The sequence below is a fragment of the Drosophila simulans genome, chromosome 2R (genome assembly GCF_016746395.2).
Source record: "Drosophila simulans strain w501 chromosome 2R, Prin_Dsim_3.1, whole genome shotgun sequence".
In the NCBI taxonomy this organism is placed as follows: domain Eukaryota; kingdom Metazoa; phylum Arthropoda; class Insecta; order Diptera; family Drosophilidae; genus Drosophila; species Drosophila simulans.
In genome coordinates this window covers 21,900,762-21,915,187 of record NC_052521.2, presented here as the reverse complement: position 1 = coordinate 21,915,187, position 14,426 = coordinate 21,900,762, and the positions used below count along the sequence as shown (strand labels likewise).

General features: G+C 49.7%; 2 protein-coding genes and 1 long non-coding RNA gene across 3 annotated transcripts; all 3 read right to left on the bottom strand.

Moving 5' to 3' along the window:
• Positions 1-3,092: 3,092 nt before the first annotated feature.
• On the bottom strand, positions 3,093-3,858 carry LOC27206194. The gene has a single exon (XM_016168919.3). It carries the CDS (start codon positions 3,739-3,741, stop codon positions 3,514-3,516), a length of 228 nt encoding a protein of 75 aa, XP_016029528.1. The 5' UTR covers positions 3,742-3,858; the 3' UTR covers positions 3,093-3,513.
• Positions 3,859-6,747: 2,889 nt separating this feature from the next.
• Positions 6,748-7,525, bottom strand: LOC120284398. Its single transcript, XR_005543615.2, has 2 exons — positions 6,918-7,525; positions 6,748-6,864 (listed from the first exon to the last, which is right to left on the bottom strand). It is a non-coding gene; the product is annotated as an uncharacterized LOC120284398 (long non-coding RNA).
• A 5,445-nt stretch (positions 7,526-12,970) lies between these two features.
• LOC27206193 lies at positions 12,971-14,395 on the bottom strand. Its single transcript, XM_044922747.1, has one exon. It carries the CDS (start codon positions 14,078-14,080, stop codon positions 13,715-13,717), a length of 366 nt encoding a protein of 121 aa, XP_044778682.1. The 5' UTR covers positions 14,081-14,395; the 3' UTR covers positions 12,971-13,714.
• Between the last annotated feature and the right edge of the window lie 31 nt (positions 14,396-14,426).

The following is a 14,426-nucleotide window of genomic DNA, read 5'->3' as shown; positions in this document are numbered from 1 at the left end:
AAATCAAAATCAAATTACCGCCACACGAGACACGTGCAAATATGTCAAGCGAACACGTTTGCAAGTCAATCAGCCTGGCGAATTAATTTATCAACTGTCGCAGATGAGCTCGCGACATCGATAAATCAGCAGATATAGGACATCTGATCTATAGGTTGACTTGACCCGTACACCATTAGTGCTGATAACATACCAGATATTATAACGACAGTTTTCAAATTTAACTATCCAAACAAACAGAAGTTACAAGATGGTTATTGCTAGTGATTGTTGTATTAGTACGGATTGATTAGAATAACTTCCACAACCCCTCTTATTAGGAACATTAAAATAGATTAAGGTAATGAACAATTATCTCGCCAACGTTCCTATTGACCTAGTCCGCTTGCCTGTCGGCCTTTCTTAGCCATTATGGCTGAGATTAACATAATGCCACTGTGTTCCATGGAAGGTCATAAGTGAGCAGGAAGAGAGGAAAGCCCTTAAGCTTTTCCCATTCTGATATCTCACTTGGCCGAGAAATCACTTCCCGAAGCGGGCAAATACGGAAGCCAAATCGATTTTATTACCAAACAACATTAATTCCCAAATTAAAGCCAAGAGCGGGCATTCGGACAAATGAGACGATTAATTTTCGGCCAAGAAAACCCAAGAAGAGCCGCTCAAAGGAAATCAACGGAAAACTGGAAACGAACAGCCAGAACGCCCACTACAGTACACTGGTACAGTGGTAAAGCAACTGGGAATCGGGGAAGGAATCGAAGGGGAAAGCGCACGGAAACACCCACGAAACTCCAGGCCGCGACCAAAGTTCCCGGCCGAATACAATTTATCATTTAAATAATAATGTGCCACAAATGACGGGACGAGTGAACGTGAACGTGAACGTGAACCCTTGTGCGAGCGAAAGGGCATAAATCAATCCGACTCGGGCCAGAAAGAGATGGCGACCTGGGCTAGCTTCTGGGGGTTGCTGCCGAGCAGTTGGCCAATTCAATGAAATGGAAACTGCCTCGGACTCCGACTCCGCTGCGACTCCAAGCCACATTTGATGGCCTGCTCACTTGACCGTCGCCACTGCAGCCAAACGGCCAAACGGCCAAATGAAATGCGAGGCGCAAGGCGCTCAAATTACATTTTAATGAGTCAAGTTGGGTTGGGGTTGGGGTTGAGGATTGTGTTTGGGTTTGGGTTCCCGGCTAGCAAAAATCAAACTGCAGACTGACCTTACTTCGGAAACGGGGCAAAATAGAAGGAGCGCGGACCATTCGATGCGCCTTTCAACGCCGTAAACTGTGGAGCCCGCGAAGTGCAATGCGGTGGAGGGGGGCCAGTTTATGAATCTGTTTATGATGTACGAGGAGGCTAATGAAAGCGCCTCAGCAGGCGCCAAATTGGGTCAGGACCGCCTGCGGTTCGCCAGAGCCCAGAGTTGCGGACGCGGCCGTGGACGCACATGGAGCCAACTGGGCCTGTGTGTATTGACATTCAATTCGAAATAAATCAGAGTTTACGACTCCAGCCGAGCCAACGACTTCATCGCCCTCCTCGAGCCACTTCCACTTCCAGGCGGCTGCCTTCAAAGATCAACGCTGGTGGCTGCGGCTCCACGCTCTACGCTCGACGGTTGGCTCTCATCCTGGCGTTAATTGGCCGCGCCGACACTGGCCGTGCCAATAAATTTCCAGACCAACGGATGGCTCGGAACAGTGTTGATGTATTCATTGGATCCTAGGATTTGTGGCTCTGATCCCGGGCGTATCGCGCGTGACTCGTTGGTGCTTGCTTCCTCCTGGGACTGGGACACAGATGCCAAGTGCGCCAATTAGCCACCGAATCACAATGGCCGGGAAAGTGGCTGTTGTGGAAACGGGTTGGCTGCACTGGCGAAGATCTGCTATTGGGGTTTCACTCTTCGGGATGAATATGGCTTCACTGTTCTGGGGATAGTAAAATGGAGCTATTTATTAGAATAATTGGGATTTTTAGCATTGGAAAATAACCAATTAGTTGAAATTGAATTGATAAACACATTTCTCTAGGTAGAACTCATGTTCTATTTGAACGAATAAAAGCCCGTTTCAAAACAAGAGACTTAAGCAAAAAACCCGATTGCGAAGACTAATTCGCGTAATTCGCTTTAATACTCCAATTGAATATTTTCGATCAGTATCTTTATAAGAGCAAGTGTACTAATTTATTTATTTGAACTTTAAAAGTTTGACATTTCTTAAACTATATTACATGAGTAAGTGCATGAGTATTAGATAACTCTTCTAACTTGACTCGTTGAACCCATTACTGAATATTTCCACCCCTGAAATCCGCTCAACTACGAAGGGGATGCGGCAATCCCAATTTCACACTTTGGAAACCTTTTAAGCAGCGTCACTCGAAAGGAACAGCCACAAAGCACCAACCAAAACCCCAAAAAACATCAAATAGCTCAGCACCGAACCAAAATGAAATGAAATGTTTGGAAATTTGAAAATAATTGTTGACACTTTATTATTGTACTGGCGTCGGCAGTTGTTGTTGCCGTCGTTGTTATCCCAGCGACGTAACAAGTGTCTGGCCCCGCACCTTCAGCCCCCTCCTCCTGCCCTTTGACCTCTTGGCTGCACATGCGCAGGCCCGAAAAACTTCCGGCACAACAAGCTGTACAACAACAACAACGAGCCGTATGTAAATGGGAAAAATTTAGTTGTGTCACATTAAAAAGCAATTATCACCTTAAATTAACCGACGGAGTCGGAGTCGCATACATTGCCATCGAAATATTCAAATTGCGCGACTCGACATTTTTTCTAATGACTTACCAAAAGGAGCGAAGGTAGGCGGGGGAGGGGCTGTCCAAATTAACTTGTTGCTATTTTCAATTGGATGCCTTCGGTTCGGTTTGTTTGGGTTCGGGAGGTTTCAAACGGTTGCGCTTTTAATTCGTTTTAAATTGTCTCGTCGCCGTAGTTTTGTTTCCGTTTTATTCGAACGGAAAAGTTGGCTGCTCCAACTCAAAGTAAAGTTAATCATTGATACTGATTAAATCATATCTAAAATATCATTTGATCTACAATTGATTTAGTATTCAGGCATCTCTTGTAAAATATATATTATATATTTATAATTGCCCCCAAAACATGTGATGCCATATTTTCACATGCTCCCATTTCCATAGACCGCAGCCCACTGTGCCCGTCCACCTCTGGTGGTGCTATGTGGCCTGGACATTGACAAAACAAAATGAAAACTTTTTCTGTGTTTTGATGGAAGCATTTGTCAGCGATTTTCCAGCGCCAGGCCCAAAAGCGCGCTGGAAAACATTTTGAACAATTTAATTAGAAGCACATAGGCCAGACCTCCAGCAAGCCACCCTGGCCAAATTATCATGTGCAGCAAGAGCAACGGGGAAAACCGTTTCCGATGTGATTTACGAGCAGCATGTGTGACATTTGTCGCCTCCACCTGTCCGCTTACATCAGCGGCAATTACGGAGAGAGAGAGGTGTTGGCTCATCTACAACTGGAGCAGCTTCACCAGCAGGAGCAGGAAGAGGCTTTCTAGGAGGGCGCACCACCAGGGAAGCTTGAGCCTCTTGGCTGTGACACTTTGCAAAGGGTGGTGGGCTAGGAAGATCTCCTCGTGGAGGTAGCACTGCTGGCGTCCGAGAGTTAGTCCTGTACTGCACTCCGCTCCTTCGTTTGTTTCCATCGGCAGACCCAGCAGGACCAAGAGAAACCACATGGATCTGCAAGGCCCTTGAAACCTATGAATCGTGGGGTCTCTGAAATCTATCAAATATGTTGTTGAATTTGGTTCCGCCTCCGAAAAATGCAAAGTTTGCTGTGACTTTCGGGGCTCAAAAGGAAAATTCGAAGCCTGAAAAGGTGTCTATTCTGGAGCTGGGCAATTAATTAACAAAGGCTGCGGTCGCGGCACTGTATGCCAGCTTACCCCTTCCCCCGCCCTTTGTGTGTGAGTGATATGATTTATACTCCCTGGCCGGCGCCACATCGAGAATCCTCGGCACCGGTCGGCATCTTTCATGTCTTGGAACTGGGAACTTAGAGCTCAGAATTGGGACCTCGGTGCCCAGAATACAGAATACAGAATCCAGAACCCAGAACTCAACTTAATTCCCTGTGTGCGTGAGTGTTTTGCGGACGTTGCTAAGGATGATGCTGATGATGATGAGAGGCGGCTGCGCTTTTAATTCCCGGCCTCGTCTACCTCAACTTCAGAGTCCTGGGCTCAGTTTTCGGAAATTCTGCATCGACTTTTCACACTTCCTTCGGCTACGCTCCAATTTCAATCGGAACACCCCCGCTGACTGGCCGGCATTAAAAAGAGATTTGCTGGCTCGCTAATTATATTTTGGTACACGGCGAAAACACCTTCCGAGCCCTTAACCCGGAAACCCTTGACCTTACCCCTACCTGGGTGGGTGGTGGTGTGGCTAATGAGGTGCCCTGCAGGAAGGAAGGATTAGGCGGGTCGCAACGGAACGGATTTAGCTAATCCAAGGCCATTGCCTAGCGCCGGCTCAAAGTTCGTCTCAATTGGGTTCGCAATCGGATTCGCACTCGCAGTCGGATGCAGATTCGGATTCGGGTTCGCCCGTCGAGAACTGGGCCACCGAGTTTATGGCCCGATGCAAATGAGGCCCAAGCTCACAAGCCAAGTCAGCTAACGGTGCAGCTTCTGCTGCTATGCTACTCTGCTACTTCTACTGCGACTCTGTCCTCCAATGTTGCACTGCAGCACAGCAGCAACGCCCCCTGGTAGATCGCTCCGGGAGTCCGAGTCTGCCGCATCTATCAAGCTGCGAGGAGGGGCAGATACCCACTCCGCGCCAGAGATGAGAGCCATGTTCCCGGGTATTATAAAGTGCATTGTGGCTACCAGTTAAGTGCATGTTGCTGGCCAGAGGGTTCGGCAGACGGAGCCCAGCCCCCGACTTCTACTCCGACTTCACTTCGACTGCGGCCTCGGTAGGTGTGTAAACTATGTTGCTGCTGCCCCATGTTGCCGTTGCTGATGCTGTTGCTGCATGCCGCATGTTGCTGTTGCCGCTGCCGAGCAGTCAGCAGAGCCAACCCATCAAAAGCCAAAACGCCACGGGGTAGGACCTTTTTCTTAGCTTTTTTAAGCCAGTTATTTTGATACCCTGAAAGCGGGGTATATGCCTTTTTATGAGCAGCGTTTGCAATATAACCGAAATATACAAATATGGTTGCAATCTATATTTCCTTGATTGTTTAATCTTCTGATTTCACAATTTGCCAGATTATGGTTTTCGAACTATATCCATAGAGAGTAGTAAAAACTTCGGCACTCCATGGCTGGACTCCTACTTCTGTCTTAGCTGTTTGGAGCGCTTTTTGCAGCCGATCGGAGTAACCGAGTGGGCGCGTTCACGTACAACATCCACCACAAACAGCCACATCCACATCCACGTCCGCGTTCACCTGACGCCGCCACTGCTGCTGCAGTAGAACAGCTTCTGTTTAGCATGGAAAACAGCAAACTGGGCTGGCTTTCTTCCATTCATGCAGTTGGGCCAGGCTGGCAACAAGTTGCCAAGCTATAATTACTGCATCCATGTCGCTGCAAGTTGCTACTTCATAAATTAGCATGCTGCTGCTGCTGCTGCTGTTGCTGCATGCCGCATGTGGCTCCTGCTGCTCCAGTCAGCGGTCAGCTCTTTGTCATTGCCAGAACTTAGGCCAGAAATGGCGCGTTTTCCAGGGAAACAGATCGAGGGCCAAAAGCACAAATCGCAAATCACAAATCACATGGCCAGCATTAGGCTTCCGTGTGTAGTCTCCTGAAGAATAAGATGGAGCTGGAGTCCAGAGACAGCAAAGCAGCCCCAGACGAGGTCGTTCCCCGCCTCCGGGCAGGCTCCTCATCCTCATCCTTTTTCTGTTTCTGTTTCCCTTGAATTCCTTGAAACAACGGAACGCCCCATGGCCCGCTCGTCCTCACCCTCATCACCACCCCATCCCCATCGCCATTCGCATCCTCCTGCTCTTGTTAGGCCCTGCCCCGCGCCACGCTGACCCACAAACAATTTGTTTTTGCATTTCGCTGAAGGGGACGCGGACCTCGGACCATGATATGGCTACAACCCCAATCCGAGTTCGTAAAAAGAGCGAGAAAAACTGGCTCTCGACATCATTATCACTGCGATCTGGGCCCCTTGCGTGTCTCTGGCTTTGCAGCTCGTCTCAAGGTTTCGATTTCAGGAAATCAATCTTGTTTTGGCCAAATACTCGTACCACCTCGGAACTTGGCCAGCTGAAATATACGAAAAGCTGGCTGCCCTGGCAATCATTAGCCCAGGTCGGTCTCCCTCGCTCTGTCTCTCTGCCTCTCTGATTCTCTCTGGAAGGGAGGACAGGAGCTGCCAGATGACCCCGGGCGCAGTCTGAGACTGGTCAACACCCAGGCCAAATGAATGGGGGGCAGGGACAGTTCCAGTCTCAGTCCCAGTCCCAGTCCCCATCGGAATCGGATGCTGGTGATGAGGCTCTGACTTGGACCTGGGCTGTGACGGTGCCCCGAGCCCCGGGGCTGCAACTCGTAAGCGTTTTGAAGACCTCCAGTGCAGCACGCGATTTATATACGACACCCAGGAAACGGGCTCCGCCTGCCCCCCGAACCAGGGGCTCGTGCTCTTGCCCTGGGTCTTCTTGATCTTCTTAATTCCGGACGGGCTGGACTAAAACTTTATGCGCTCATTAACGATTTCACTTGAATCCCCATCGGATCGATGAAAAATGTGGTTTTAATTGGGATTAGGCTGGCCAAAACAACTCACTCAGGGCAGCGCAACACGTTCAACGCATCGGAGTGTTTGAAATGCTAATAAAAGATAGATTTATCATCCGATGCACAGGCGCTACCACAATGATTACAGCAAATACTCGTAGTCAACGGCAGCGCCTAACCAGGCACAACTTCACCGACTGCTGGCAACTTCATTCCCGAAAAGCGCTGCATCATGACGAGGGTTCCTTGGTTCCGCAGGCCTCTCCGGGGAGGATGATCGCGCTCCAGCGACAGGCCAAGCACTTGCGTGTGTCACTGCGGTGACGCTCAAGTGGTCGACTGGCTCCGGCTCCGGCTTCGGCTTCAGCTTCGGCTCCATCGCAGCCAACGGCAGAGGCACCTGATCCGGTTGGGTTAAAGGTGCTCGGGAGCACTGCGAGAAAATAGGGTCGCCACGCAGAGGATACTAGTGCGGAACTGAACTGAAAGTCATACGAAGTTTCTTCCAGTGGAGGTCGGGTCGTGAATTAAGTCATCACGCCAGGCAGAGCTAGGCTGAAGTAGGTGCTGTAAGTTCCCCAAAATCAAGAAAGACAGAGATATATGCTTGCGAACCGCCAGCCAGACACTTCTTGATGAGATTTGAGCTCATCAGCCAAGTGTCTGGCGACTGTTTGCTACCTCTGTCTGCGTACCCGGCTGGCAGATGATGATGAATGGGCCGAGTTGACATATGAGGGTTTTAATCGTCATAGAAAACCTACGCATGCGATTCGGGCATTAAAGTTGTAGAAGCAGCTTCGAAATAGAAATCACAGAACGAAAAACAGAACATCGCCGAAATAGAGACAAAACAGACTTCCTTACTCATCGCCAGAAATTGATGAGTGGACTGGACGGCTGGAGGGGGCAACTGTGTCCAGGCACTCCCACGCTCTGCTCCGCGGCCTTGTTATCCTGATCCTGGACAACCGGCGGCCCCTTTCAAGCGCCTGCACAAACACTTGACTTTTGGGCAAATCATCTGCGCCGGAGGATCAATGGGGCAGCGCCCCTTCTGGCCTCGTCAAAAGGATCAATCGGCTTTCAACAAGTTTGTGCGCCTTTTGTTGGTTCAGTTTGGAAGTGCCGAAAAGAAAGCAGAGCTGGGCGGGAAGCGGCAGCGAATGTCAGTCAAGGGGCATTGATTATGATCATCAAATTATTGAGCACCCATGAGCAGGCTGGCTGGCTAGCTAGCTGGCACAAAACGCCCCTTCCGCAGCGCAGTAAGATGAAGACGTGAACTGTGCGCGGTGCTACATGGATACATGTGTCCGTCCGCTCTTGGCCACAACCACCTAAAACTGCTGACACAATCGCAGCAATTAAATCGTATGACGCTGCCCAAACCCAAATGCAATCGAAGTCCGATGAGGAGATGCGATGGAGATGGAAATGGAGTTCCCCATGGGCCGAAGTCAATCGAAGAGGCTTCACCTCTCGAGGAGCGGCAGGCGACGATCTCAACAGCGATAAATTGTTGTTTTCGAGTCTTTACAACCTTAACAGGTGAGAAAATGGGTTCACTGGTTGCCCCGGCCGGGCTGGAACATGCTGATCTCATGCCCCCGCCTTGGACCGACTTCACTTCGAGGTCTGGCCAGGCCCATTCATGAGTCCTGCTCTTCTAATTCGATTGTCCCAGCCGGGGCCCTGATGCCAACCAATGACGATCGCGGCCGGGTATCTCCAATCTCCATTTATTTCCACAGCTCAGCAAATCTTCACGAGCCGATGGGCGATGGGCGATGGCCGAATCTCCCGGCCAGTGGATAATTTCACCCATAAATTGAACGCAACTTCCGTTGCGATTGCGCGCCCGCGATAAAGGTTTTTGGCCCGGTTTGGGGTTTGATCTGATTTGGTCCGGTCGAGGTCACCCATCAATGGGTTGCACGGATGGTTGGGAGTGAGTGGTGGTGAAGTGGATGCGATTGGTCTTTAATCTGTTGCAGTCGAGTGGAAGCCAGAAAAGGGCCAGCAGGAAGTTCGTATCTACATTTTCGAGTTACAATTTTACAAAATACGAATGCAGCTCTCGATCGAATAAATATATACTAACCTGAATAGGTTTTTATATATATAATATTATAATGCCATGTTAAATCTTCTAGAGCAAGAGATAGGAGGAAGTAAAATAACTGATCTAGGGAACCAACTAACAAATGACAGGTTTAAGGTCAGCTTAATATTTCCCATTACTCAACTGGCAGACTGCCGTAGTTCGAGTTACTAGCGAAACGAGTTCGAATCCGCATCCATCGGATGGGGATTTGATTCAGATGAAAAGCAAAGATCAGAGCGAAATCAATCAGTTGGCATGGGGCTTATGCAATCGGCAGGTCTCAGTGCGAACCAAAGGCAATTAGGCTAATAGCTGGCAGCACAATCAAATGATAACATGGCTCAAACTCCGACTTCAGGGATACCAGCTGGAAGAATATCAAGCAACGCAGTCGAATGTTTTTCAGATATTTTCCAGATTTTTGCTTTTCGATTTCCGTCGACTTTTCCACGCTGGCAAGGCTAGCGGCAAATTGGCGGCAATTTATTAATTCAAAATGGCCAGCAGAAAAAAAAAAATTAAAATCGGGGAGAAACGCAAATCCTATTTGTCAATTTATTTGCCCAAGTATGCGTGCAATCACAACAAACAACAGAGCAGCAACGAATGCCAATTGCTTAAGCAAAATTGCGCATAATTGACATTTTTCCAATTTTCCCACTCGTGGGTTCAGCGGGGGCTGAGGTCACTGTTTGATAGCCCATCCCCTTCCCCAGCACGAACCCTCCCTCCACCGTCCTCCCTCCTCCAATACCCGCCACGCCCGCACTATAAAACTGTCCGCGGGAATGATTTAATTTCCCAAATATTGTCGAACATAAATTCCATGTCTGGTGGAATGGGTATCCTAGATCTTGGCCAAGTGTCAAGTGGTATTAAAAGAAGTTGCCGCCGAGGCTGGACCGCACGAAATCGGCATTTATGGTTTGTTTGCGACCACTCATTAGCCTGGTCAGCAGCCCTACACTACCGAGTACCATGCCATGGACCACAACGAAGGACCGGCAGTCCCTAGCCTCGTCCTCATCCCCGCTCTCGAATGTGTCGCATTGTGTGGCTTCCACAATTATGAGCCTTTTGTTGCTCAATCTGCCGCAACACTTGTTGCATTGTGCTGGCTTTGTGCCTGTGTGTGGGTTCCATAGTTTCCGCCTAAAAGGATTTCACAGCTCATAGATAATCCCATTGGCACAGGAATGGGATTGGGACTCCTTTGTCCGTTCTGGCCTGTTCTGCGGCAGACAGGCAGAAGGCGTTGGCTCCCAGCTCCTCTCTCCACATGTCCATTTGCGGGTATTTTGAGCACTTTCGGCGACCTTAAGCCATAAGGCGATATTCGGTGTGGATGGTCTAGATCTACATACATATGTACAAATTAGTAAGACTAGCCTTATTTATCCAACTCGCATTTTCTGTGCGGAAATGAAACACTGTACCGGCAGATACACCCTTTCACAGACTTATCCGATAGCCCACTCCACCAGTTTGGGAATTCTAAGGCTGCGTGAGATGTCGTCTTGGTATTTTGCTGCCTCTGACAATGTCATGATGGCGTCTTGAAAACACTGAAACGGAAACGTAGATGGAACACAAACACAGTGTCTGACAAGTTGCCCCTTTCCGTTCCAACGGCCCTGCCCCCGCCCTGCCCCTACCATCCCCTCATCACTGCCATCCCCTCACCCCGCCGCCCATGGGATCTTGGCCATATAGCGTGCGTGGCGGCGGCGGCAAAAGTGGCCCCTATCATTATGGCTGTCGTCTTAGCCGAAATTGGTCGGAGTAGCAGCAAACAACAAGATTTCTCGCTGCGGATGCTCTTCCAGAATGGGCGCCTCCTTTCCCTGTCCCTGGCCGTCCCCGATTTCTGATTTCTAGGCCTAAACCTAATATTTCGGCTGAGAGACCACTCTTAAGCATTTTCCCCATTTTTCTGTCTTTGGCGGGGAAAAAATTGATTTACGACTTCCGCTGGCAATGAAAATTCACTTTGGGCTTTGAAAACACTTTGAGCCACTTCTGTCTTCAGTCTTGTGGGTTTTTGGCCACTGGGTCCGCGAGATCGCCGATTGAGCTCTAGTCGCCGCTCGGGGTGCTCATTTTTATAGACTCATTTAAGGCGATTATTTAGCAATTTTTTAAGACATTTCTGTCGACGTTTTTTCGCATACAGGCTGGCTCGGCTCCTCGCCAGTTAGTGGCGAAATTTATGGCTCAGAAAGTGAATCATTTAAGTTAATGACTTTCAAACGTGTTTCACACCGAAGTGCGAGCGGGATGTCCATACGGCACTCAGTAGAGTGCGACGGAGACCGAGCTAGGCGATGGCCGATTGACTTGACTCACTAGCCAAGACAAGTAGCCGCCGTGATTGATAATGCGCTGATTGAATTATGGCCATAAGTGTAATTTGGCCAGTGGCGTAGCCAACAAGAACGAATTCGGCTTGGAGAGGAGAATGGGGACTATCGACCGACCACAAGGATCTATGTGATAATTGGATGAAGTCATATGTTTGGAGATCTTTTCAAACTGGTCGACTTACGAATATTACAATGTATAAAATTAGACCCCCGTTGTCCATTTCCTTGGCTCGTAGTGGGCCCTTGATAGAGACGCTTTTATGGACACCATCGCAGGTCTAGGCCACCTTACGATTTGTTGCTGCTCTCCACCGATCCAAAGGTCCCAAATGGAAGTCGGAATTTGTCTGCCCGGCCTGGGGGCGTTTTTGGGGTTTTATTTTTCAGAGTCGGACTGAAGCGAGCCGGGTTTTGTTTTGCGGTTCGTTTTGTCTTCTGTGTTTTGGCGGCAAATCAAACCGAGTTTATGAAATTGGCAAATTGGCTTATGGGCAGTCGCGGCGGCAAACCAAAGCGGCTTGATGGGCGACCCAGACCCAGGTCGGAATTGAAGTTGGAGTTGGCGCTGGAGAGTTCCAGTTCCAGTCACAGTCGCAGTCGCAGTTGAAACCCAAGTCCAGGTCCCAATCCTATCTATGCGTGCCAAAGCGCCAATGGCGTTTTAATTTGAAGTTGGGACCGGCGTCAGCTGCCGAGCGTTTATGAGCTGCCTGACTGACTGCCGACTGCCGTTGACTTTTATTTATTTAATGTTTCGGCCTTAGTATGTGCTTCTTTATTATTTTATTTGGCTTTTCCTGTGTCTGTGCCAGTGCCAGTGCGAACCTGGTCACCGTCTACCTGCAATGACGAGCGAGATCGCTGCAAAACTGGATTAAGTCCCTTCTACGCCCTAATCCCGGCTGGACTTGCTGGTCCTTGCTGCGATGCTCTCGTACTAAAGGAGAAGTCCTGACCGAGACCTGAGACCTGAGACCTGAGACATGGCGCCAGTCAGTCAATCGAGGCCCCTGACGAGCACTAATAGGATCAGCAATGCTGTCTGAGCCCTGGCGTGAAATCCGCAAATGTTGTTTACCCTGCCCGGAAAGGGGTTGACCCCTGACCTCTCTGCACACCCACTCGCCCGAGTGCAAAGTATGGCAAGTAGGTGTCTCTGTGTTTATTTGTTTTGAGCCCTACAACGCAGCAACTCCGGTTCTGGCCTGCTTTTTCGACTGTCACCACTGCTCAGTCTCAGACTTGAGCACCGCCAAAAGCAGAGGCTGTCCGTCCGTTGGATTGGGATGAGTATGAGTCAACAGAAAAGAGGTGATGGTCTCGAAAAGTTCGCATCGATGCGATGCTGATGGGAAAATCGGGCGAACAATGAGAGCCGAGAAAGGCGCACAAAGCTCTCCTCTGGAGAGCCGCATCAAGATATGGAAGCATATACTGGAGTCGGGGTAAGTACTGATCCGGCCATCATTATGGCTTTCGATAGCAATTATCCGCTACCGTTTAATTGCGCGCTTGGCGATTTTGTGGGCCGCTGCTGGCTGATTTTTCACACGCACTTGCCGCTGCCCACCTGCCGCTCCTCCGCTCCACCTCCCCTCCTCCGCACATGGGCCGACTGAACCACCACCCACTCTGTGAATGCTGTCATGTGTCTAATGAGTCGCTGGCCCAGTTCGCAAGTTGGCCCAAAGTTAGCGTCCTTTGTGTAATTTGCACACTTGCATGGGCATTTGCATTTCCTATTTTCCCCATTTCACAGTTCACATTTCCACTTGCCACTTTCGCATTTCCATCTACCACGCACTCCGATGGACGGATGGGCTCGCCGGAAACTTTGAGGGTAATTTGCATATGGAACTTTTAAATCATACTGCTCGAAGTTGGCCCACGACACCTGGGCTTACGTCTGCAATCGCAGGAGGAGCAGCTGCGTCGATGGACACATTTATCAAGGAGCTCGCAGTGCGGCGAGCCCCAAAATAACTATATACTCGCAAACAGTATCCCAGATTATATTTCACAATTGTAAATTTATCAATATAGTAGTAGTATTAGCCCAGGGGGCCCCACAAAATCCTTAAGATTCGCATGGTATCTATAATTAATTCAGTCCGCGGAATATTTCCCAGTTTATGGGCGCCATAAAGCAGTTCCCGAGATCCCGAACAAACGAGGCAAGTCATCTCATCGAGTGGACAGACGCGATCACTTAATTACCTGTGCGAACTTTTCAACCGCGCCCCAGTAGGAGAAGGTACAGTGAGCACTCGCTACGGCGGCGAGGCGGGCGGGGCAAGCAGTTGCAGGTGGGACTGACGTTTTCACCTTGTTAATTATGCGCACGGTCATGCTAAAATCGCGTAATGAGTGACGGCCATTGAGAGTTGCATTGTCAGCAGAGAATGATAGTTTAATCGTGAGGGGTTCTGGCGAGGATTGGGGAGCAGAGCGGGCCGGCTGGTCACAGGGTGTCCTAGCACATGTACAGCTTGGAGGGCTTCATTCGGCCGTACTCCCCGTTCTCGGTGACCGCAACTTTGAGGCCCGTAATGCCGTCTTGCTCCAGCATCTTCAGATCCTCCAAGCCTTCGGCTACCTCCTGGGCGGTCACCATGAACTTCTTGGCCAGGCGCCTCCTGTTGGCGTACTTGAGGAAGTGGCCGTCGCCGTACCGCTGGCGACTCGTCAGATAGATCTGGTCGATCCGCTGGTAGTGGCAGCACTGCATCTTAGGGTACCACGCGAAGGTCTCCTGCCAGTGCCTCGTCGTCCTTTCCATGGCATGGCTGAAGGCGAGCTGGTAGCGCAGCTGCTCCGTGGTCACTATGTCCGCCGGCATCTTGTCAGGGGTGTGGGGTTGTGTTTACTTTACTTCGTGTCCTTCTGGTTGTGGAGTGGATGGATATATGTGTCCGAAATGTGTGAAGTTTGTGGCTGGCCCACCTGATTGGCAGCTGAGTTGCCAGTCCCAAGTGCCAATCCCGTTTTCTGTGTGCTCCCTAATCGCATTAGCAGCCACTTGACAGGCGACAGGTGCAGTGCATCCAGGTCACTGCCAGCCGCCACCTGTGCAGAAACTCTGCACATAATTCTTAGCGCTTATGAACTGGGCTGGTTTGAAACTTATGTACGTGTTTAAGTTAACTTCCGTCACTACACTATATTTATTTTCGTAAATCTCAGTA

Excerpts from the sequence above, each read along its gene's own strand:
- LOC27206193 (XM_044922747.1), bottom strand. The coding sequence starts at position 14,080 with ATGCCGGCGGACATAGTGACCACGGAGCAGCTGCGCTACCAGCTCGCC.
- LOC27206194 (XM_016168919.3), bottom strand. The coding sequence starts at position 3,741 with ATGTGGTTTCTCTTGGTCCTGCTGGGTCTGCCGATGGAAACAAACGAA.